This window comes from Amblyomma americanum, chromosome 10 (assembly GCF_052857255.1).
Source record: "Amblyomma americanum isolate KBUSLIRL-KWMA chromosome 10, ASM5285725v1, whole genome shotgun sequence".
Classification (NCBI taxonomy): Eukaryota; Metazoa; Arthropoda; class Arachnida; order Ixodida; family Ixodidae; genus Amblyomma; species Amblyomma americanum.
In genome coordinates this window covers 89,247,862-89,273,129 of record NC_135506.1, presented here as the reverse complement: position 1 = coordinate 89,273,129, position 25,268 = coordinate 89,247,862, and the positions used below count along the sequence as shown (strand labels likewise).

Genomic DNA, 25,268 nt, shown 5'->3' with positions numbered 1-25,268 from the left:
ACCCAAAGGGCCTTAGTGCAGCACGCGAATGATGCAGCACGACTCAGTGGATCCTTGGAATAGGGGCCCACCCTTGCTGACGAGAAGCCTGAAGTCGCCAGCGCCAGAGAAGACGACGGAGACTTCATGACCGCGAAACCCTTGAAAGATCCAATAAAGTTTTCACTCACTCACTCAAAGACAGCTGTGAAGAACCTGAACAGTTTGTGCGCAATGGCTATTTAAAAAATGAAGAATTGACCCGCTACTTCGTGAAATGCGGTAAACTCTTCGAGAGATGAGCTGCATGTGCGTGTTGCGAATCTATGGGACACTGGCGAACGCCACCTCTCTTAGAAAAATCTCGTCTTCCTCTCACAGCTTCCACCGTCGTTTCGTTCATACCCTTGTGCTAAGAGCCGACCGCACCAGCACGACGAATTAATCGGTTTTCTTATCTTTAAGCAACTGTAAATAAAAAGGAAAAAAGAATGAAGTAGGGATGACAATGGGACAAAATAGGAGCACTTCAGAATATTTGCTGTTGCCATTCGTACTGTAGTCCGAGATTAGCTAGCCCACACATTGAATATTTGTTGGCTCCTTCGAGGGTGTATTTCAAAAACCCACTGGTGATTACCACGCTATATCCTCCGACAGCGAGACTGCGAACGTATCATCCTTCATTGATTTCTGACCCTTTTCATTTTAGTGCTAGTCTTCTCGCGGCTAGGCGCGACCACTCAGACCATACCACGCGCCAACAGCGCAAGCATTTGTTCACTGCGCACAGATGGTATCGCAGGTTCCAGACGTGCTGCTCGGCGAAGCGCTGCTTTGGGGAGAAGCAACTCTAGAGGAAGCATTGTTTATGCAGCCTGCCTCCGCAAGCCAGTCAAGCTCTCACAAAGCCATTTCTTCTACCGTTCCTCCGGAGACATCGATGTTTGCCCAGCGTCACTGCCAAAACGCGGCCCAGCACAATAAGACGCCTCACAGTTTGTCTTGTGAGGGCGACTTTGTCCCTTTGACGCTTAATGCCTGCCATCCATGACCTTTACATCACCCCTGATTCTGGGATTTTCTTCCTTCAAGCAGCTCTGTTCCCTTTCTCCTCCCTCTCCTTTTTGCAACACCTACCTATTCGGCCGACATCGCAGAACTGGGAAGGATGCCGTTCACTTGAGTCGCAGTGAAACAGCGCTTCTTAGAAGTTTCACAAAGCCTTTAGCCTGTACCAATTTCACTGCAGTGTCAAATTGAAAACACCTAGATTAGTTTTCGTGAAGGGCCGGCTCAGCCGGTTCAAAGAGGTGCAGTTGTGTGCATCTTGTGACCGGCTGTCTGGCGGTGTGGTGTCGGTTTCTCCGATGCGCGGTGAATAACCGTAGAAATCAACGACGACAAAAAAAAATCAGTTTGAATGGTCGTTCATGCGATGTGCCAACAGTATCACTTGCAGTAGTTGAAGGAATCGCGCTGTAAGATAGCCGTTGGGCTAGATGCATGTGCAAGAGGGTCAAGGTCATGTGTAATGAAGTTGTCAGTTCGCATGACTTATATGTGACGCGTTTGTGGTTCTGCCGGTAACAGTTGGTCATATAATCTTGCTGCATGATAAGATAATCTGAAGACACAACCACTATGGGCCCGCGGGATGAGAGGAGGGTGTGAGGTAGGTGTCTGCCTGCGCAAGGTTATACTGAAAATAAAGCGCCCTACTTCTATGGCACTGACGAACTGTTCAAGTTGGCGGACGACGTTTCGGTCTTTGGTGCATAGGACTTTCAGCTGGTTTCTTAAGTCAAGGAATGCAGGGTTTTATATTTGTGCTTTATTAAACTATTATCAATGCAAGGGCATTTTCGAGGCACGAATTCATGAGATCTCAGCACACATAGTGTGTTCTGTTCGGTGTCGTCATCCCTTGAAAGCCACGAAAAGTGTTGCTAAACGTTCAGCCTTGCCGTGAAAATTGCGCATTTCGGCAACATTTTATTTCTTTTTACTCGCAGGCCGGAACTCAATTATTTTGCTAAGAAGAATGGAGATGTCTTGATGGGTGCCGGGTGAGTAGCTGTGTAGCAAGAATGGAGTTCCCGCTTTCTCTAAGAGGCTCTCAAAAAGGTGTCGTCGCCAATATGAATACTTAGCATAGCGTACTTGTGCTGTTGTAAACCGAAGGAAGGGTGTCAAGCAGGGAGACACGACCTGTTTAGTACCTTTCACCGCGTGTTTACAGGAATTCAAGAATCTGTATTTGAAAGAGTTGGGGGAAAAGTTAACGGACAATTTATTATTTAATAATCAGTGATATGCTTGTGTAGTGGCGTTGGTAAATAATTCATCGAACAAATTACAAAGTAATATCAAAGACATAGGTGAAGCGGAACTGTGGTTTTAAAAATGGATATTGAGGTATCCAAAAAGTAATGTTCAACAACTAGAAAAAGAGCAAGAGTTCACGATAGGCAGCGAAACATTGCAACTGCTAAGGGAATACATCAACGTAAGGCAGGTAGTGACCGTAGATCCGAAGTAACTAGAATGAATTAACTAGGCTATTTGCAATGGGGTGGAGTGCAATCGGCGATCAGTCTCAGTTAATGAATAGCATCTCACAAATATCCCACAATAGGAATGTATACAACGGCTGTATCTAACCAGAACTAACTAATTGGACAAAAACGTGGAGGGTAACGAAAATATTTTGGTCACATTAAGGACGGCGCAGCGCGGTACGGAAAGGGAAATGATAACGTTATGTGAAAGAACGCGAACAAGGTGGCCTAGGGAAACAAAAGCTATTTTTGTGATAGCCCAGTCAAAATGGAGACGAAAAAATGGGCACGGGTAGGGCATGCAATGCGAAGACAAGATAACCATGGCCTTGCACGGTCACAAAGAAGAATCCAAAAAAAAGGCAAACGCTTTAGGGAGCGCCCCAAATCCAGGTGGGCGGATGACATTACAAAGTTTGCGGGGATGGGGAAGGTCCGCAGCTGGCCCAGGACAGGGTTAATTGAAAGCGTATATGAAAGGCCTTTTTTTCTGCGGCAGCAGTTAGCATTGTGATGACAATAATCAGCAGACATGAATTTTGCTTTCCGAAGAACGACTGTTATGTACAAAAAGTGAGTTTCGTTTTGTGTCCTTAGCTTCTAAAAGTCATCGTTGGTTTTGTCATCGTTTCGCTTCTTGAACAAAATTATAATTATGCAAACCTCATCGGCATCTACGGTACAAATTCTCTTCCGCCCCTATAATAGCCCAACTGTACAAAATTCTTCAGAATTAGACATTTCTCTATTTACTGATGTCCGCTTCAATCGATTCTTTACCGCAAACAGGTTGAAAACTGACTATATGTTTGAGGAATTATCGTGTCTGCGGTATTTTAACTCTGCATCCCGACCCCCTGGCCCCCAACAGAAAGTGCAGTCTGGAGTTAAATGTATTGAATTTAGCAGTGCAGCTCAGCGGGTTTTTCAAGGCAAGAGAGGCGCCCAACACTTTGATCTCAGAGAAATTCCTGTTTCCCGATATTGGCAGTGGTACCGATCAGTTTGAAAGTCGACAACAAATGCGCATAAGCTATGAATCTTCCACTTTCCCATCGTCATTTACACACAGGACAAAGTATGGGGCCACATTTGATTCTTCACATATCGAATTACTACGGCACGGTAACGTGAAATCTACAGAATTCTGGGTTTAGCTACGGTGTGTAGCGTGTAAAAAATGACTAGAACCTGGGGAACGTGGAGCGCTGGGGAAGAAAGTGGTTACCACTTAGACTCACAGCCTCGTATGCACTGTCAGTGCACCAGCCGCCAAGGGGACGTGGCTACATGAAGACAGCGCATCCTTTCCAATAGTCACGGAAACTCGCGGATGTCAGTGCCTGTATTCCCAAATGCCCGCCTTCATAACCAAGTGTTTGGAAGTAACCCTGCGCAAACTCTAGCAGTTTTGGCTACGCACATTTTCTTGAAATTGTGCCCTATGCATAAAAAAAAACAGAGTAAAGAGCTTTGTGCGTTTCTAGATTTTGTCACTGCTCATTCATTGGTTTGAGTGGTGTCAGTGGTCTTCAAGCCAACAGCTAGTTTAGCGATAAACTTACTGCCTCGAGGCTAAACAAGGATAGCGGGCTAGGCGTTGCAACTGATACCTTCCTTTTGTTCGCAGCATCGGGTCAACTGTCCTACTCATAATGCTGACGTGCTGTCCAAATGCTGCCCGCTCGTTCCCGACCAACTTCTACCTGCTCTTGAGTTTCGTAAGTGTAAAAGGTCCCATCTTCACATTACCGCATGTAGCCCTTCATAGAATGCTTACTGAAGTCAAGCTTGTCTAAGTGCTTGAGACACGCGCTCTCACAGACGAAAACTGGGCGATCTTCCGGCTAAGCGGTAAAGCACACGAGAGTGACTTATCTTAAGACTTGCCTGAGAGTGCTACGAAGTATACATGTCATTTGGGCAATAGTCTTCGCTCGTTGCGGGCATATGGAAAAAAATGTCTGGTTTGAAATGTGGAGAATGGAAGTCAAGGGTTTGAGCTGCAGGTTTGCCTACCTGGGTGCAATTATGTACAGCAAGTACTGATCCAACCAACGTCCTTCGAAAGGTGCTTGAATGATAGCGAATGCAAGAAAATTCTCTGACGCCCAGCACTGTACATTACCATCAGAAATATCCGTAAACTAAAGTGCCATAAACCACAGAAAGATCCTGTTCATTGAAAACGAAGAAAACTAGTGCGCGCTTTTCGCTTTACTGAAATTTGTAATTAAACAGAAATCTATGAACTACTGGCATTAAACACGCAAACTGTTTCGTAATCGCCTTTGTGTATTGGTTCGATGCAGTCGTCAAAGCAACCATATTGTTGGCAGTAACTGTTGCAGCAACCGAGCATTTAGAGGGATTACCCTTAACACTTTTTCAATGAATGTCAATTGTCCTTTGCCGGACATGTCCTAGACATAGCGGTGAGGGTAGAGAAGGAAGGCATGAGAGCGAAGCCAGCGATAGACAGTAGAGGAAGTGGGTGTTGAGGAAAGGCGACCGATAAAAGGGGGCGGGGGCGGAGAAGCGAGGACGGAGAAGCGACTGAATGAGGCAGCAGATGCACAGGCCGCGTTTCGATGGATGGAGATTGAATGAAAGGAGACGCCGATGTGCTGCGCAGTGTAAGAGTTTGTCAAGGGAGTACAGACATTCCAAGTGGTTGTGGAGTCCTCCAGTATTATGGTTGCCTCTCCTATCTGCCGTGATGCCAATATTACGGCTTCCATATAGGTGGTGTAACCGCAGGCATCACTACAAGTGTGTTTTTCGGATGTCTTGCGACGACGTACACACACCGCCTATTTTATGCACAAAATTCGAGTTAAACTGGGTCGTTTCTCAACGCGACGAATTCTTTTTCTTCTCCTCAGACTATCCTCACTGGAATATCACTGGCCGGAACTTGCGTGCAAGTGCCCTGTTTCTTCTCGTCAAAAGCGTTTGCTTTAGAAGTACATTGAGCACAAATGGAAGTTTGCCTTCATCGGTTGATTTTATTATTACGATTGCAGCAAAAATTACGTTTTCACTGAAATAGGGAGTTTTATTGGCCAGTGACTTCAAAAATAGAAATAAAGTAGTCGCTGCCACTGGTCGTTTTCCAATGCAAGCTGTGATGGGATCAGGGAATACTTAGGTGCGGGAATATCGCATGATAGAACGCACTGATATCCATCTCCAGTCAGCAATCACGAAGTCACTAAGGCTCTCTAAGTCGTCATCAACGTACCAATTTTGAATCACTTGGCGGGGAAATATATCCTATTCGCATATCGGAATTTCTTAATCAATAATTGTTTCTTGCATCACAAAGAACAGCGAAGTCAACAGAGATGCATAAACCAAAGAGTCATTCTTTGCTGAAAAGAAAAACATACGTGCTTAGAGTGGTCCTCCGTGCCACTTGAATATGCTGATTTTTAGCGCGCCTTATATATGCGGGGTGTTTTATGTAAGTTTTCAGGAACTTTTTAAAGGTAGGGTTTTTGAGTTAGAAGACCGCTTTTGTCGGCATAGCATTCTCAGCACTGTAGAGCCTCAGAATAAAGCTAAGATGCAGTAATTTGCATGATGGTTAACTAATATAGATAGTTAAATTTTTAGCTATAACTGTTAGACTCATTAATTATTGAGAAACATGAAGCCCACCCCAAGTAATGTCCATATCAGTTTTTAGAATTTCGAAGACGCGTTACTCTCGGCGCTGTGGCCAAAAAAATTTTGGCTGCTTCGCGCCAAAATACACAGTCTGTCGAGGAGCTTGCAGGCAAAGCAACCTCTCCAGCGCATGTAACTCGTCGAAATAGCCAAAATCTGTTGGGCCAGAGCGCCGAGACTAACCGCGTTTTCCAAATTACAAAAACACGTGGATATTACTAACAGTGTGCTGTACAGCTTTAGAAAATTAAGGAGCCTAACAGTAAACGTTAAAAAGTTACCTATTCAGTATTAGTAACCAGCCTTCAAGTTAGCAGATCTAAGCGGCATTCTGATGAACTCTACCACTGACAACGTTATGACGAAAAAAAAGCGGTCTTCTAACTCAAAAAGCCTATTTTAAAAAATTGTGTAAAGTCTTAGTGAATTAGCCTGCGTATTTTATTGAACTCTTTTATATGAGTGTTCTAGCTGACTTCCATTGAAAAAAATTAGGTTTTATATTAAGTAATCTTGCGACTTACCACCAGTCACAGATGTCACTAAATCAGTTACATAATGCGCCGTGTAAGTCCATCAGGCGAACAGATGAAGGGTGGCAGTTAGGGATGGTTGGTTCATTAGGAAGAGGCAAAGCAACACAATGAACGCGGTCGTCTGAAGAAAGAAACACACGCGCGTAATTTAGTTTTCAGTCTTTGTCATTTGTACGAAGATAGAACATTTTAATAGAAACAATTATTCCTGGTTCGAAAACTTCATTTTGCAATAAACAGAATATATATATGAAAATAAAACATGGATGCGTTTGAACTGACAGCACAAAGTAACAGTTCACTGCACGTTTAGTACTACAACAAGCACAACTACAAAATGGTTTCATGAGGTTATTTTCCCAGGAAATGATCAAATGATTGTGCTGTGTAAGCTAGAAAATTGCAGCTAATTTATTTCGAAATTCTAGTTTGTTCGTACTGACTCTTATGGCTAGTTGAAGCTACATAAAAAACTCCATGTAATCCAAGCACATGAGCATATGCAACGGTTCACTTAGCATGGGGTATTTTCATCTGTGTCGCATTTTCATTCAACGGAAGCAAAGGAAAACTGCTGGGAGGGTGAGTTCCTATGCTGCCGGTAATTTCTGTTGCGTCAAATTCTCTCTGAATCAGTAAACCAGCGATTTGAGGGAGGCGTCAGAAAACTTAGTTTATTTTCTGTACAGAATGCAAGTAGCCATGCGGCTTGTGAACTTGAGCAGCAGCTTTTGGCTACTGATGCTAGGAAGACACGTAAGGCAGGTACGGCTACAGAGGCGCGTAAGATACTGTTCAACTTCCTTCATTCCGAAAAATATCTGGAACTCTTTCTGTGACGCAGCTACAATGGCCGCGAGGAAATCATGTGGGCGGCAGGAATAACAGCGGTGAGTGGCAGCAGCATGCCTGGTTTAGTTGTTTGTAGTGACTGAGCAGTGTAGCGGACTGCGTGTGTATGCAGCATTTTTAAATGTACGCACCTTCTTCACAGCCCGCCCAAGCAATGCCCGGGCTGTACTTTGGTATCTCTTAGGCGCTGTCAGACTTTCAAAACTCATATAGCAAGAATGGTTTGATGCAATACCTGCAGTCTCAAAACCTATAACCAAGAACCTGCGAACACGGCGAGAATTAAGCCGTGAATATTAATTATTTTAAACGAAGACCTTACATACAGTCTTTGCTAAAAATATACTGCACAAATAATTTGGTTCTGAGATGCGTAGTGGGACCATGCACCGCTAATGACAGTCCTAAGCTCCGGAGATGTGAGGACGGAAGTTTTGTGGCTGGTGACTGAGTGATTTGAGAGATATGAAGCTGTACACTGTGAAGCTGCCGCACTGCTTTGGTGAGAAGAAAAACAAATATACTGCACGTTTATGAGATAGGCTTCTCAAATGCTTCATTTGTGAATGGCTTCCTACAGTTTATTCCACACTTATCATTCAGTTCACAACAAACCAAATGAACTATGGGCAAATATTAAAGGTTCGCATTTAAAGGTTCTTAAATCAGGCTTTGCCAATTAGCAGAATGTGCTGGAAGGCAAAGCGCGTAGCAAGGGTTTTCTACTCAGTAACTCTGTCGTTGTGTGCGATCGGTCCGTGATGCATTTGATGCGTTATAATTTGTGTGTGGTACTGGCCTGCTGTACTATCATTGCCGCACTGGGAGGGCCAGGCGAAATGTACGGGCCTTATGCGTTCCAAGCTGGAAAGATTGTGACTGAAACTAATAAGTAATGCATTAGTGCTGCGAATATTTTAAAAAATATTTAAGTTTCAAACTTACCATTGTCTGCTTGCAGCAGTGGGGCATCGTTTCTTGCTCTATTTTGCAGCCTGTGGCTTTTTTAAATGTAACAATGGGGGCTCTCTTTGTGTGAGGTATAGGAACTGCGCAGAACGACTTAATTCACTACAAATTCTTTTCGTTTACTTTTTATGGGGTTTAACGTCCCAAAGCGACTCTGGCTATGAATCTTTCTCGTACCAAAGCCTTACTGCACCTTAACTTCACAATGCGATACAGTGCGCAGATACCTTATTTGCAGGAATACCATATGAAATGCAGCGAGGTTGTGCTTCGCATTACAATGCAGTACCATTGTCGAAAACTGCAAAACTCAATTCGCTCTTTTCGCAGGGAGTCTTTATGATGCTGACGATGTTTGCCATGCAAACGGCGGTAAGCATGTTTGCTAGGATTACTTGTTTATGTGAAAGTTCTATGTATCGACGTTATTATTACACCGCACGAACATATAGTTTTGTGATGGAATCAAATATGGTAACTGTCAGTACGTCAGAATATCTGTGATTTATTGTGACATAATCGTGACCATTTTGTTTTAAGATGAACCGCGTGCTCTGAATTTTTTTTACGGCTCATGAACACTTTCTAGAAGGATCCTACAAAGGCACAGCCATGTACCACGAGGAGAGGCTGTGTAAATCTCAGGGCAGTATGTCAATGTGATGATAGAGCCTCTGCACATGGAGATAGATTGCTCTACAAGTTATGCGAAAATGAAAGCCGTAATCTAGTAATGTTTACCTCCGAGTACAATGTAAATATTTACTACAGGCCATCATCTTTTTTTTTGCAGAGACCAGTTTTCTGTTTAGCCACGACTTCTTTATTTCCATAGTCCCTTTGTCATGCATTGCCGGCCAACAAAAAGTCTTCTCTGCCTCTTCAACTAGATGTCATGTCTATTGAACGGTGCCCGTGACTGCTGAAAAAATAAAAAAAAGTTTTACCAGTCATGATTTAGCGCAACGGAGTGGTCAATTCTTTTATTACCTCCGTGAAAGTAGCAAAAGAAAACGGTGATGTATGCAGCCTTAACCTTTGACTTGCCAATGTTCCAGAATGGGAACACAGGAAACGGAGTTATTTATCTCTGTCTAATAATAATAATAATAATAATGTTTTATTTTGTCCAACTGTTTACAAAGCGTACATTCCCGCACCGCTTAAGCACTGTTGTGCTTGTCTGCGGTGCCGGCAGCCTGCGAAATACACATGTTTTCTCGGTACCTTTCTAGAACTAAATCACTGGCTTGACAATCTTATCAAAGTACAACAAAAAAAAAACAAGAGCACATGTTACCGTCGTCGCTATCTGGACAGCGGAAATTTTTGATTAAAGCACAAGATCATTCACAGTTTTTGTACACAAGCGCGACATGTCATCATCGTTAGTCTGTGGACAGATTGAATTTTGTTAGTAACTAAAGAATTGGGCAAGCATACACAGATACTGCATCTTCTCTACGACACGAGAAAATTCCATAAAAAAAAACAAAGTAAAAAGGCTTATATATATAATTACACATCTAGACACTTGAATAAAGAAAATGAAATAGTGAATGTGGAAATATACAACGTAACACATATACAGCATGTAATGTTAAGGTGCAAAACCTTTTTATAGATTTTTAAGGAAAACATCCTTTAGTACTCGCTTTACCTTTTTCATCGATGTATGGCTGATCTCGACATCGGATAGTTTATTGAATAATGCAGGCACATAGTAAGCTCTGCACCGTTTGCCATAATTCGTATAAATTCTGGGGACGCTGAATCGTTCTATGTTTCTTAAGGTGAACTTGCTTTGAGGCTTCTCTGACTTAAACATATTGTCGTAATAGAACCTGGTATAGATAGTATATCTCTTGAATTCTTCAAATGGTAGTAGGTCTCCTGCTCTATACAGGTCTTTTTTCTCTTTACCCTCTAATAGCACACCATACAAAACATTTTGAACACATTTATAAATTACGCTGGTAATTTTCTTTTTTAGTGTTTCTGAGCAAAACCCGTACAGTGTAATGCCATGCCGTAACTGTGCTTCCCCCAAGGACTGGTATACCATTCTTCTTATGCACCCATGTTCGAAATCGTGTATAATGTGTATAATGACTGTGGAAAACATCGCATTTTTAATCTAGATCATGGACTAATTTAAAGACTGAGTTACTGCGGATAAAGAAAGACATAATTTGTGCCTTGTCACAACCGAGTGCTTATAAAGCCCTTTCTAAAGAAAAAAATGTAGAAATGAAGAAAACAGGACCAAAGTAATTACAAATAGTTGATTTCGTGAGAAAAACAATAAATTAAAGCCACAGTGTCTTTCACTGGCAGCGAATTGCATGCAGATGCTCAGTTTGTGGAACACTGGCCTCTGGGAGTGGAAAAATTCAACGGAAAACGATACTGCTATCTCAGTGGCGCCTGCATTACGCTGGTTGGTGTAAACCGTCGCATTCTTTCTATGAAACATGTGAGCGCAGATCTCGGGATGTTTTGGGGCAGCGCGTGCGTGGGCAGTGTCCTGAGTACATGCTGTATTTGTCGGACCCACCGCATGGCTTCGGGCTGTCACCTGGCGGCTACGTGCGGAGGCTGATAGACGTTTCTATGGGCCTCTCACGACGACACGTTCCACGCGATGACGGCACAGACTGCACTTAGAGAGAAGCCGCGTGCTGCAGGGTATGGGGAAACTCTGGAGGGTTTTTCGACACTTTAAGTTGACTGCCTCATTATATTTCTTGTGCCTGCCCCCTTTATTTTCAATGAACAGATTTCAAAAATAATGTCTAAAAGAATTACAGGCGACAAAAACAACGAAACCGACCCTGAAGCTGGGTTTGGCTAAAGTATGACTTACCGGTAGGGCGAAGTGTGGCGTCACGACAAGGTTAAAAAAGAAATGTCCGTTGGGGGGGCTAAATAGGCTTCTGTAATTGACAGTTACGGAAATTATTAGTCGAAATAGGTCATCATGTCGCACATGCAGGGTTGCTCGCAGAAATCCTGTTGCCCAAAGCCATGAAATGGGAAATATGGAGTTAATTTGTGTCGCAACGAAACTGCTGCGACATTTGGCACAATTGGTGAGAAGGCTCTAGAGAACCTGCCAGAAGAAGGTCACCAAAACGCAGGTGTTTCTTTTTATTGCTAAGCTTTTCGCTTGAAGTTGCGAGCACATGCGAGGGGTCGAGGCTATTCTCTTCCAAGTGTAACGACGCCTCAGAGTCGAAAAAAGAGATTCTCAACTTGTCCTTGAATACGACAAAATGTTGTCGCTGTTAGTAGTTGAATAGTTTCTTCTGTAGCATTGTAATACTTTCGAGTAGTACTGTGAATTTCTTCGCTGTTTTCTTGCTGTTCTGCCGCTACGACAAGGGAGAGCACAATAGTACAGAAAATTCTTTTATTGATACAAAACTTTGCTGTTACTAGTATTTAGGGTCAAAAATGCTACTAATGTATATTGTGACGCGAGAAATTTTTATGTCGTGTTTTTGGTTGGGCTTCCCTAACTGAAACGAGAAACATTGAATGTCCATCAGAAACCGGGCCAGTGGTCACTACCAGCCTGTCCGTTCATGTCATACTCCAAATTTCATTTAGGCTATACCGTATTAATGTTCAAAACAAATAGTGTGATTTGCTTATTCTGACCGCACCGGTAATTCACCCGTGTGAATTGGCAGAACGCATCGAAAACGTGCACCAGCTCTTAATTATTAAAGAGTGAGTTGCCGGGCTTGGTACTTTTGCATGGTGGTGGAACAGCGCAAGGGACGTTACTCAGTACTCGTGTGTGTCTCTCTTTGATCCTTCGTCTGTATCGTCTCTGGCGCTCTTCCACCACCATGCTTAAAGGCGCTGTGAAAGGGGATCTCAACAAAGATGCGATGTGGCTAGGATGCTAAAGGACGCCGCTTCATAAAAATCCTCCAGCAAGAATTTTTTTTTATTCAATTCGTAGAAGCTGAGTTATATGTAGTCAAAATTTGAATTTCCGCCTCTTCGTGCCTTTCTCTCCCCTCGCGTCACTTTTTTCACGCTGAAATATCGGCGCTCTTCCGCCGGCCCCTCGTACTCGCCTCCTCCGCCGGCTGCCGACGCGCGCGAACCAATCAATGCTAGCAGTCCGCTGCTGACGAAACGAGCGCTACATGACGTAACGAGCGTGGATTCTGACGTAACGAGCGCAGATTCGGGCGACAGCCCAACACCGCAGGTCGCCGCTAGGCGCGGAAGCGGGGGTATTAAAAATTGCATTCCAAATTATCGGCTCGCTTTTGAGGTCCTGTACGCGGCATGAAAGCTCGTTGGCCTGTACTTTGCGTAATGCGAGCATTTTTTAGACAACCTCAAACACCCTTTTCAGGGACTCTTTGGTTATTTAGCTTTTCTTCCAACTTTTCAACTTGCAGATAGACTTCACAGCGTGCACGGGAATCTCATTCGTGCTTCTTATTCTTCTGATCGTCTTCGGAATTGTGGTGGCCATTTTCCCCTCGAAGGTGAGCGTGACGATAGAGGAGTCTAGGTTTTTACGACACTATATTGTCTCTACATTGAAGCTTCAGTTTCATAACTTTAGTTAGAAACTTTGCAGTTCGTTTACCTGTTTGTCCATCCTGCTAGCTCATTTGCTCGACCGTGCTTTTTGTTGCACATTTTTATCTCTTCCATATCGTTATGATTACGTATACACTAATTCCAAGAATAAGATATGACATGGACGAAGGCAATATGTACGACTTCGAACTGCTTGCTTGATATCAAGCTCTCTAAGAAATCTCGTTGCACTTGGGGAATAAAACAAGGTTTGCACTTGAAGCTTTGTGCTGTTCGGGCTACAGTTCTCTTTTCCGACCTAACAGCAAGAACTTCTGCGTCGTCACGCGATAGAACCCCCAAGTGTATAAATTTACAAGCGCTTATACAAGGTTGTACACACATCTGCTTGTGCACCCACCGTCGTAAGTTTGTGAAACTCAAATTGGAGGACAAAAATTTGATTTCGGTGAATTCAGGTCGTGTTAATTGCTTGAGATTGTTTCGTCAAATTCAGTTCTCACAACGCATTTTGGCTGCATATACTCTTCTGTGGGCGGTGTGCAAAGACACAAACGAATTTGTTTTTTCACAAGTATTTTTCCCTTAAGCTTGTTAATGTGCATGCACTAATCGCCCTTAGAAGTTAACGGGATGCGTATTCTTGAAATAAAACTACTGTTGCACTGTCTCGGGAACCAGCCGGGCCTTGTAATGTTACCAGCTGATGGTCCATACGCAGTTCCACACACCTTCAGATGTTTCAGGCGGCTGACTTTCGCCATTGTGTCGAAATCATTTTTTTTCCCGCACACGAGCTTGCAACAAAGTTATGTGGCCTGTAGTACAGGTTCGGCCCAGATATTACAGAGCACGCTTCGCCGTTTGATATTTTCTCACGGATTACGTAGGGGAGATGTGATTGTTTACTAGGTCCATTTGCAAGCTCGCCCGAGCTATGAGGCAGCATGCCGGGTATATCACTCAAGATTCCTGCATTAAAAAAAAGTAGTATTTCTAGTCTGAAGACCTTTTTTTGGCATAACACTGACAGCGCTGTAGCTCATCTCAATACAGGTAAGATGTGCTATCTAGTTGGCTGGCGATGAAATATTGAACAGTTAACGTTTTCACCATTACTCTTAGTGTTCTTACATATTGAGATGCGTGTAGCCCACCGTAAGTATTATTCATATCACATTTTAGAATTTCGACAGCGCTGTTACCCTCTGACCCTCTGGCGCAAAAAAAAAAAAATGTCCGCATCACGCTAAAACACATGCGCAATCAAAGAGCTTACCTGCAAAGCAACCTCTCCGGTGCATCAAACTTGTCGAAAAAGCCAGAATTTGTTGGGTCACAGCGCCGAGGGTAACTGCGTTTTCGACATTCTAAAAACTTATATGGATACTCTTTACTGTGTTCTACACGCCTCTCAATATATAAGGAGACTAAAGGTAATAGTAAGAAAGCTAACTATTCAACGATAGTTAACCAGCGTACTACTAGTTAGCACGCCATGGGTGTATTCCGATGTGCTACACCGCTGACAATGACATGGTGAAAAAAGCGCTCTTCTTACTCAGAAACCCAATTTTAAAAATTTCAGAATATCTTAGCTAATTCAACGTCCATTCCATTCCAAAAACCTTTATTTCCACCAGAGAAGAGGCTCCCCTACTCCCCATCTCTGGCACGCAGGCCTAGGGGTGGGGGCCGGGAGCCTCGCATCTAAAGGCAGGCATAGAGTTCTTGGTCTCTTGCGGCCTCCAGTGCCAGGTGAATGACTTTTTTCTGCACGGCGGGGTCCGCGCTTTGCAGAAGGGTTTCCCAGGCTTCCTTGCTATTTATTCCTTCTTTAATCCCTGGGGAGTGTGTACATTCCCAAATGATGTGATCTAGGGTCCCCCTATTCTCACATTTTTTGCATTTTTCCTCTATTTCCTTTTTCCTAAATACGTGTGATGCCCACACCGGGTTTATGAAGTTCCCAGCTTGTAGTCTACGCCATGTTGTAGCTTCTTTATTCCCTAGTGTTTTGTCCGGCGGAGGGAAAATCCTCCTTTGACTTCTATAGCTCTCTATTATTTCTGCATAGCTGATCAGTCTCTCATCCAGGTCCTTGCAGTCGGGCGGCTCTCCCCTGGCTCGGAAGTAGAGGTCTCGAGCCAGGGTGTTTGGCGCCTCGTTTCCAGGGATGGATGCGTGAGCTGGTACCCACACGATGCGTACGTCCCTCCCAATTTCCTTCTTTTTTAGAATTTGTGCTGCTTCTAAGGCAATCCTCCCTCTGCCATAATTGTAGACTGCAGTTTTGCTGTCACTAGCTATAATTTTGGCCTGCGTTCCTACGCATGCGAGCGCTATTGCGACTTCTTCCGCCGTTTCCGGGTTGCGGCTTCGAATGGATGCTGCTATCTCAGGTTCCCCCTTTCCGTTGACCACTGAGGCCACGGCTGCTCCTAGCTTCCCACTTGCTGCATCTGTGTATGCCACTGCTTTCTTATCTAGACTGTCCAGTCCTCTGGCCATGGCTTCTGCCCTCTTTTCCCTTCTTTCCTTGTTGAATTCTGGGTGCATATTTTTGGGCAATGGGTCTACTCTGATCTTTTCCCTAGCACATTTTGGAATGTCTTGTTTCTTTTGCATCCCCCTGTCGGTTTGCCTGTCGACCGCTTCTAGTACAGCTCTGCCGGTGCTCGTCCTGCTGAGCCTATCTAGCTGCGCTGATCTTACCGCTTCAGCTATCTCACTCCAGTTGTTGTGAAGCCCCATATTTAGTAGCCTTTCGTTTGAGGTGCTTATTGGCAAGCCCAGCGCCTTCTTATAGCTTTTCTTGATTATGGCATCAAGCTGCCTTTTTTCTGTTGCCCCTATCTTGAGGAAGGGGGTCGCGTAGCTGATCCTACTTATTATATATGCCTGTACTAGTTTCATTAGGCTCTTCTCTTTGAGGCCTCTACCTCTAAGCGATATCCTTCTGAAAATTCCCGTGACTTGCGTCGCAAACTTGTCCAATCTTTTTAGGGTTTCATCATTGTAGCCGTTACTTTGTATGAATAGGCCCAGAATCCTGATCATATCTACCTTAGGCACCAGTTTTCCTTCCACAGTGATTTTAAAGTCCTCACCCTGCTTGAGCCTGTTTCTTTTTGGGTTGTATACCAGAAGCTCAGATTTCTCTGGTGAACATGCCAGTCCTCTTTGTGCTGCATACTCTACCACAGTGTCTGCTGCCTTCTGGAGTTTCCTTTCTATTTGCCCGTCGTCTCCTTTGTTTATCCAGACATTGATGTCGTCTGCATACATACTGAACTTTAGACCCTCTATTCCTTGAAGTAATTTAGGTAACCCTCTCATTGCTATGTTGAAGAGGAGTGGGGATAGTACCGACCCTTGGGGGGTGCCCCTGCTGCCCAGTTCTATGTTCCCTGATTCTATGTCCTGATATTTGATCCTCGCTGTTCTCCCAGTTAGGAAGTCCTTGACATAGTTATATGTTCTCGGACCTACCTCTAGACTATGTAGTTCCTCTAGTATAGCCTCGTGTTTGACGTTATCGAACGCCTTTTTGAGGTCGAGACCTAGGATTACTTTTGCATCTTTGGATTGGGATTCGATTATGTCGTGCTGCAGCCTCAGCATCACGTCTTGCGTACTCAGCCCCGGGCGGAAGCCAATCATCTCGCTTGGCCAGAGCTCGTTGTCTTCCATGTATCTGGTTAGCCTTGTCTGAATTACGTGTTCCATTAGCTTCCCTACGCAAGATGTGAGGGATATGGGTCTTAAGTTTTCGAGCTTCGGCGCTTTTCTTGGCTTTGGAATGAGTATGATGTTCGCCTCTTTCCATTGCGCGGGAAGCTTTCCGGTTTCCCACACCTTCTGCATATATGCAGTGATTGCTGTTATCGAGCCATCATCTAGGTTCCTCAGGGTTTTGTTGGTGATGCCGTCTGGGCCCGGGGCCGATTTTGACTTTAGCTTAATTATTTCCGCCCTTACCTCCGCTTCTGTTATTGGGCCGTCTAAAAGCTCCATCGGGGGACCCTGGTACTCTGGGAGTTCTACCCTCTTCGTGTCCCCTATATATGTTTGTATAATTTCTTTAACGAACTCCTCGTCCGTCCCCTCATAGATGTGCTTTGTCTTGGCTAGACTAATGCTCGCCTGCGTTTTAGAGTTGGTAGGGTCGAGTAGGTGCCTTAATAGGTTCCAGGTCTTTGTTAAGCTCATACCCCTTTCCATCTCGTCGCACCTGCTGCACCAGTTTTGCTCACACAACTGTCGTGCATATTTTTCTATGTCCCGATTTAGTCTTGCTATTCTTCTCCTGAGGTTCCTATTCCATCTCTGCTTCTTCCATCTGCGTTCGAGTCCATTTTTGGCCTCCCACATGTGCAGCAGTTTGTTGTCTGCTAGTTCTAGAACATATTGCCCCTTCAAAGTTACGGTCGCTTCCGACACGTGCTTCTTAAGGGTTTCTGTCCATGCCTCTATGTTTTGGATGGTTCCCCAATTTTGCTGGTCCCTTTGGGCCCTGAATTTGTCCCATTCCGTGATTTTGGGCAGTCTACCCGCTTTATCTTTGATGCCCGTGCGTACCGTCGTGGCGATAATCAGGTGGTCACTTCCTAGGTCCGTTCCTGTGTTCATCCAAGTGGCTGCCCTAACGTTTTTGGTTAGCGTGAGGTCAGGTGTGGTGTCCGCCATGACGCTATTCCCTCTCCTAGTTGGGCACCCCGGATCTGTTTGCAGGGTTAGGCCTAACTCCTGTATGTCCTCCCATAGGTGTCGACCCTTCGTGTCCCTCGTACTGTATCCCCACTCCTCGTGATGGGCGTTGAAGTCCCCTACTATGATCAGTGGGCTAATGTTTGCCACTTTCATTGCTTTCCGAAATATTGCCCTGAACCTGACTTTTTGCTGCTTCGGTCTCGAGTACACGTTTAGTAGGAACAGGCTTGGTTCATTCTTTTTGCCCGTTATCATCTCTACTAGGACGACTTCTGCCTCTGCCGTGTTTAGCTCATGCTCAATTGTTGCTATGTTCCTTTTAACGTATGTGGTGACGTGAGATTTCTCCCCTCTATCACTGTGGAATGCTTGATACCCTGGTAGATTTAGCCGCTTACCAGTTTCTTGCAGGGCTATGGCCAGGGGCTTTTCCTCTAATGTATCGATGTATTGTTGCAATACCGCTCGCTTGCTTCGGAAGCCTCGGCAGTTCCACTGCCAAATGAGGGTCTTGTTTTTGGCCTTTCTATCCATGTTGGATTCGTGCTATTGCTTCCTCCGTTCGTTTATGTTGCTCCGCGTGGGCTATCAGCTCCGCTCTCTGGCTTTGTAATTCTGTTCTCTGAGCCTGGACTTCAGACTGCAGCTGTCCTATTGCCTGCGTTATCTGCATCATGAAGTCCCTCATCTCGGCTTGTAGGGTGGAGATTGCTAGCCTATTCGCTTCGCTCTCTTTCCTGAGCGTTTCCCATATATCTACCTCCTCGTCTCCTTTGCGTTTGAGTGGGGGTCTCCTTGCTTTTTCCGCCTCCTCCGTTACCTGCCCTGTCGCCTGGGGTTTCTGCGTAAGAGGTCCGGTCTGCTTTGTACCTGTTTTGGGCTGTTCTGCTTGTTTCATCTCTAGTGGAGCTGCTTTTGCGCTCCCCTCTATGTGCTTTGTCAGGAGTCTCTGTAGCTCCTCTACCTGTTTTTTAAGTTTTTCTATCTCTCTGTCTTTATCATCTTTAGCCTGGGAGGCCCCTCTGTTAAGATTTTCTATCTCCCTGTCGTTATCATCTTTAGCCTGGGAGGCCCCTCCTGCAAAGCTTACTGTTTTCGGCTGCTTGCTCGGCTCTCTGCTCCGGTCGCTGCGTCCTTTTCCCCAGGGGTCCTTTGGGTCCCTGGGCCTCGATCTCTCCGGGTCCCTGGACCGTGATCTGGATCTCGCCCTTCTTTGTTCCCCGAGTCCTCCCTGTCCTTTGGGGGCTCCCGGTTTTCCTGGGGGCGTCTGGTTCCTTGCCTCGCCTTCCCCCAATCTGGGGAAGCTGTCGTCTCGGCGATCCGTTCTTCCTGTAGGCTTCTGGTCCTTACTGCGGGTCTCTTCTTCCTGCCTTTTTTCCCAGATCTTCTTCTTGATCTCGTACGGTGTTCTGTATATTTCCTTGCATCTTCGGTCTCCTAGTGGGTGTTCCTTTGCGCATAGTTGGCATTTGGTCTTGCATTTGTGGCCTTCTGCTGGGTTCTCTTCTCCGCAGCTTCTGCACTTCTTGTTTTCTGGGTCCGGGCAGACGTCCTGTCGGTGTCCCATTCGTCCGCATGCGTAGCAGACTTCGTACCTTTTCTTGTAGAGGACGCACCTCGTCGGCGTTGGGGATAGGTACACGTGCCATGCCACCCTGTTGCTTTCGAACAGGATTAGGACGGCCTTGGATTCTTTCCCTAATCTTCTCACTCCCAGTATGGGTGGGTTCTTGGCTCCGTGTTGCTCTAGTCTTTCGAAAATTTCTTCCTCCGTCCAGAAGTCCTGGGCGTCGTAGATCACTCCCTTCCCGCAGTTTTCCGGCGGGGTCAGGTACGCGTTCAGCGTTGTCTCTACGTCGCCTGTCTTCAGCTCTGTTAGCGACGCGTATTTCTCTCTTCTATTTCCATCTCCGGTGGCTATCATGATGGACTGCTGTTTCCTGTTGAAGGTGATTATGTCCTCTCTGCTGCCTTCTCCGACCTCGGCCGCTTCGGCGATGGCGTTCGCCAGAAACACTCCTCCGTACACAAGTAGCTTCTCTATCCCACCTCTGGGACGCATGATTATTTTGTCGAAATCTTGCGGAATTCTCGTTATTTGTTTCTCCACCGATTTCGCAGCCAGTCTTCTTCCCTCCTGCCTTGCGGCCGTCCTGTCCTTAGCTTTTGTCTCGACCACGGAGTCGTCGGCTATTTCCTTTTCCGGAATTAGTCTTCCATTCTTTCTTGTCCTAAACCATTGCCCTGGGGCTTTTAGCTCCTCCGGGTCTATCTGTCTTCCCTCAACCACCTCCATGGCACTGGGAGGGCTCGGGCGTCGGCCGTTAGGCCTAGGCCTCTCCTTTGTCTTGGCTAAGCCTCGTTAGGCTTAGCCCGGTCTCCATCCCGTTGGGGCCTTCTCGGCCCTATAATTTAGGAAAATCGGCCCACCTTGTTGGTTATTGGTGTTCCTAGCCTTCCGGTTCTCTTCCGACGCTGATTCCAGCCAGTTTGGGTCGTCCTCAGGCTCCTGAGCACGACTTCGTCCCCGATGTCGACGGAGCTCGCCGAACGCACGTCCGACCGCCTCGACAGCCGGCGGAGGAATCCTAATTCAACGTCATAGGTATACATGACGTCATACAAAGTCATGTGACTGATGATTGCACAGATTTCAGGCCACGTGACAAGTAGCCTACATGCCGGTTTTAAGAAAATCCCCAATCCCCACTCCCTAATTCATGAAGGTGCACATGAAATCCCACGATGACATCAATGGCTGACCTCAATGTGGTGGCAGCAATCCCGACTACATTTCCACGAAAATTTTGAGCAACTCTCGTACAGCATTTCGGTTCGTGTTGTAGCTTTCCTGTTTGCATAACCTTATATGTTTTAGTCAATTTGGAGGCTAGCTTGCGTCAGGGTTTCGGACCTACGACTTATGCACATTCAGTTGCATGCTTTACGGCGCTGTTGAGGTGTCTACTGCGATGCCGAGATGCGAGAGCTACCGCGCCCTTTCGTTTCCTCAAAAGACATGATTTCGCATTCCTCCACGTAAGTAGACTGAAGTGCCCTCAGAATTTTTCGCTATAATCAGTACTGTACATTTTGTCTCCATACAAAACTGGTTTTTGTGTGTCGTTTTGCATGCTGCAAGTGCAGATACACTTATAATATGTATGTATGTATGTATGTATGTATGTATGTATGTATGTATGTATGTATGTATGTATGTATGTATGTATGTATGTATGTATGTATGTATGTATGTATGTATGTATGTATGTATGTATGTATGTATGTATGTATGTATGTATGTATGTATGTATGTATGTATGTATGTATGTATGTATGTATGTATGTATGTATGTATGTATGCATGCATGCATGTACGTACGAACGTACGTACGTACGTTTGTATGTATGTATGTATGTATGTATGTATGTATGTATGTATGTATGTATGTATGTATGTATGTATGTATGTATGTATGTATGTATGTATGTATGTATGTATGTATGTACGTACGTACGTACGTATGTATGTATGTATGTATGTATGTATGTATGTATGTATGTATGTATGTATGTATGTATGTATGTATGTATGTATGTATGTATGTATGTATGTATGTATGTATGTATGTGCGCATGCATATATATTTGTTTATGTATTTATGCATTTTCAGGCACTCTTTATGGTATACAGTTGCGCCGGAGCAGGGCTTTTCAGCCTGGTAAGCATTTTTGTATATTACGTAGCATTCTATTTTGCGTCTTTGCTACAGTACGTTGTCTGTGGTATGAGCTGTATACTTAGTTCACAAGTGTTGGTTATTAAATTCATTTTATGTACATCTGCTCCGGAGCACTGACATCTGCTGCTTTAAGTTTTGGAGGCTTCAAGGCTTGGGCTATATCTGTGATTTCATCGTGAACCACGGGCGGAGCTAAGAAATTTTTAGCAGTGGTGAACACATCAGTTCGTTGCCGCTGCCGGCACTCGAGTCGACGGACTTCCAAGATTAGTACCATTCAGAGTGCTAGATTCTGAAACATGCTTGAATAAAAAGGTATCTCAGCAAGCAACAAGTTTTATTGATGTATAACATAAACCTTGTCCGTGAAGTTACGCCGACGAGTGGGACAGAAAAGTTATGAATATTTCCAACGTAGCATGAAGCACTGCGTATGGACATGCTGGGGGGAAAGCAACGGCGAAAAAAGGCGGCATCGTAGGCTTCGAGAAACAGTTCTATGCCGGACAACTTGAAGTGATCACATATATTCAAAGTGCCAAGCCGTAGGATCTTAACAGAAAGCAGTAAAAGCGGAGTGAACTGTCATCTGGAGCCCTCGTTTTTATGAGAGTGCGTTAGAAGACTACCATAAAGACGTTTTCGTGTTTAGACGGCATGTTTTCAAAGCAGTGCTCGTGTGCAAAGGTAACCACAAATTTCCCATTTTTCCCGGCGCAGTTTATCGTAATGGACACGCAGCTCATCACGGGAGGCTCCAACCGGCGGTACGCCATCTCTGCGGAAGACTACATATTTGGAGCCCTGACACTATACCTGGACATTATCAACCTGTTCCTCTCCGTTCTCAACATAATGAACTCGTGCGATAGCGACCAGTAGTTGCTGACTGCGGTGCCGAAAGGAGGGCGCACAGCAGCCACTTTCGTCACGATTACATGCTGCTGCGCACGCGCCGCTCGGTGCCAGTGTGGATGGTATCGAGGCGGCCAGCTCATCACCACTGGCGCCCCCAGTGTCAGCTGTGCGATATGACGCTTTTATAAAACATTCAGTGCAAAAATGCAGTATTCCGTCGTCGCGATTAATGAATAGAAGCTATGCCCATTTCCGGTGGCTGCACTCGTCTTAATAGATAGGAAGTTTTCTTGCGATGCCGTGATTTGTGCCATTTATGTACAACACTGGTGAAAGCTCTTTGCCATGAGGTTAGCTGACCAGGCGTAGTCAGACAGTCGCGGTACTCGTCAGGTTCGAAATTTTATTACAGCAACTTATATCGCTTACGGGCCCCACTACGTGGTTAAATAGGGGACTCTGCTGCTTGCAAGATGTTCACCAAGGATACGCGACATAAGTGCTGAATGCGGAGAAAGGAAGCTGATTCCATGCAGGGCAGTCATTTGTGATCATAATGATTACGCTCTTTTGCCTTTATGACCGTATTAACTGCGTAGTCATCCAGTAAAACATTGGGTGCGCTAACTAATTGTTATTCGCGCTGAGGAGGAACCACGACTCTAGAAAAATCGCTTCCTTTGTGATGCCGTCGTGATCCTTTAATGGTAAAGGTTCTCCACTCATAATGTAATTATGTGGTGATGTTCTTCCTGCTAGAAGTTCTAATAAACGAAAGGATGGCAGAAAAAGAAGGTATTTTGACTATTTCCCGAAGCCTGATTTCGAGCATTAGATTGTACCATGGCTGCTTGAAGTGCGCTAAAAATATATTTACGCGGACTACCCAGCTGTTAGAATTAATGTATACTGTGGATGAATTAATTTCCTATTCACAAAAGTGCACTTAAAATACAATTGCTAACACGCCAATGAGATATCACAAAAACTGATTTCAGGCGTGTGCTGCAAATATGTTTATAAGGGCTACCCGTTTGTTAGAATTGAAGAACGCTACGAATGAGTTAATTTCTTATTTACAAAAGTAGACATTTAAAACATTTAAAATATGCTAAAACCGCTGAGGTACTTTCTCTCGTATTTGAAACGAGCTCGAAGCATGCTTAAGTGGATGTTTTTGATAAATTTTAACAAGATATTTCGAATACCATGCATGAAATTTGAGGAACCTATTTCCTGTACATTTTAGTATATTCATGAATACAAAATATGTTTTAGTTGCAATTCAAATATCCTGACGTATATTCAAAACGTATTATATTTCTATAAGGGTCATAGAACTAGTTAGTTTGGCATTGCTAAAAATCTCGGGCAGTCTGCATGCGTAGATGACGGCGCACTGCCGATAACTACGTTGTCTGAATCTAAGGTCTGACGAAATCTCGTGTGGTCTGGTAGTAAGGAACTCAATTCAACAGAAAGAAGGAAGACGCCGCCCACAGCTTTGAGTCCAAAAGAAGACGTTTTGGCTTCCATACGGAGGTCTTGTACATTGAAATTTATTCTAGAACAGCGACGCTTAAATATGCTTCAATAATCATCCCAGGCACCTTGCGTAGGTTGGCGGGTGATTGTCGATGTTGCGATTAAGTATTTTTTCGGTAGTCTGAATCACCAAGGGCTCGAGATACTGGCGTGAAAGCCAGTTCTTTCCTTTGGCGATGATAGAAGCCATTTCCCAGCATATATCATGACCTGCCGATACGACGTGCTCCGCAACTGCGTTGGAAGTGACTTCTTGTTCTTCACGTCCAACTTATATTCTTTCAAGCGCGTTTCAAAGATCCCGCGCTCGCCGTTGTAAACATAGTCGCACTTGGCGCAAGGAATTCTGTGCACAACACCTAGAAATCTTTCTTTCTTTAGTTTGTCCTTGACATTCAAGAGCTCGTGCTGTAACTTCCTGGCGGGAACGTGGGCAAGGGGCCCGTCGTACGTGCACAAGACAGATCCCAGTGCTTCACTTATGTCCGTAATATAAGGAATGGCGACACGTGCTTTACATTGGCTGCCACCCGATTCCGCTGACCTCACCGAGCGATGTTCAACGGAATCCAAAAAAAATTTTTTTGGGTAGCCGCAGTTCATCAAGTCACGGTGCATTTGCATCAGGTCTGAGGCATGATCTTCAGGTCTTGAGCAGATTTTTCGGGATCGTTGAATCAGCGAAGCCGCAACTGCATGTCTGTGGCATGCCGGTTTAACGGACTTAAAATGCAGGTACCTGCTCATGTGGGTGGGCTTCCTGAAGACTTGAAACAAAAGGCGGCGATCATCTCTCTCCACTGACACGTCCAAAGAAAAGCAGACGGTTGGCAACCTCCCACTCGGTAGTAAAAGTAATGGCCTCAGCGATGCTGTTGATGTGCTCTGTGGAGGCAGCAAGTGCACCCTTTTTCATGATGCAAAAGCAATCATTAATATATCGTAGGAAAATCGTAGGCCGAGGTTGGAAAGGCGCCAAAGCTCGGTTTTCTATAGCTTCCAAGGTGTGATTAGCAGCCGTGGCAGAAATGGCCGTGCCCATAGCTGTTCCATGCAGCTCTTTGTAGAAGGTCCCTTGGAAGGCGAAATACGTGTTTCTAGGCAAAATTTCAACAGCCTCTACAGGTCCGCTGCCTCAAAAGGTATTCTTTCGCCGAGCTTCTCGTCGAGATTCTCGTCTGCATCTGCGCTTTTCATCCCCAAGCACTAATGCGTCCTTACAAAAAGGATCGATGCATTATCCCTACTTCCTCCTTTTCCAAATAGTA

The 25,268-nt window shown here is 44.9% G+C and overlaps 1 protein-coding gene across 2 annotated transcripts; it reads left to right on the top strand.

Moving 5' to 3' along the window:
* Positions 1 to 2,009: 2,009 nt before the first annotated feature.
* Positions 2,010 to 22,530, top strand: LOC144107865 (protein lifeguard 2-like). 2 transcript variants are annotated; one of them, XM_077641077.1, is made up of 7 exons: positions 2,010 to 2,048; positions 4,171 to 4,261; positions 7,593 to 7,638; positions 8,900 to 8,941; positions 12,994 to 13,083; positions 21,529 to 21,576; positions 22,318 to 22,530. In XM_077641077.1, exons 1-7 carry the CDS (start codon positions 2,038 to 2,040, stop codon positions 22,467 to 22,469), a joined length of 480 nt encoding a protein of 159 aa, XP_077497203.1. In that variant the 5' UTR covers positions 2,010 to 2,037; the 3' UTR covers positions 22,470 to 22,530. The 2 variants fall into 2 exon arrangements, with proteins under 2 accessions (XP_077497203.1, XP_077497204.1); XM_077641078.1 differs by lacking the exon at positions 2,010 to 2,048 and having other exon boundaries at positions 4,211 to 4,261.
* The last annotated feature ends 2,738 nt before the right edge of the window (positions 22,531 to 25,268 follow it).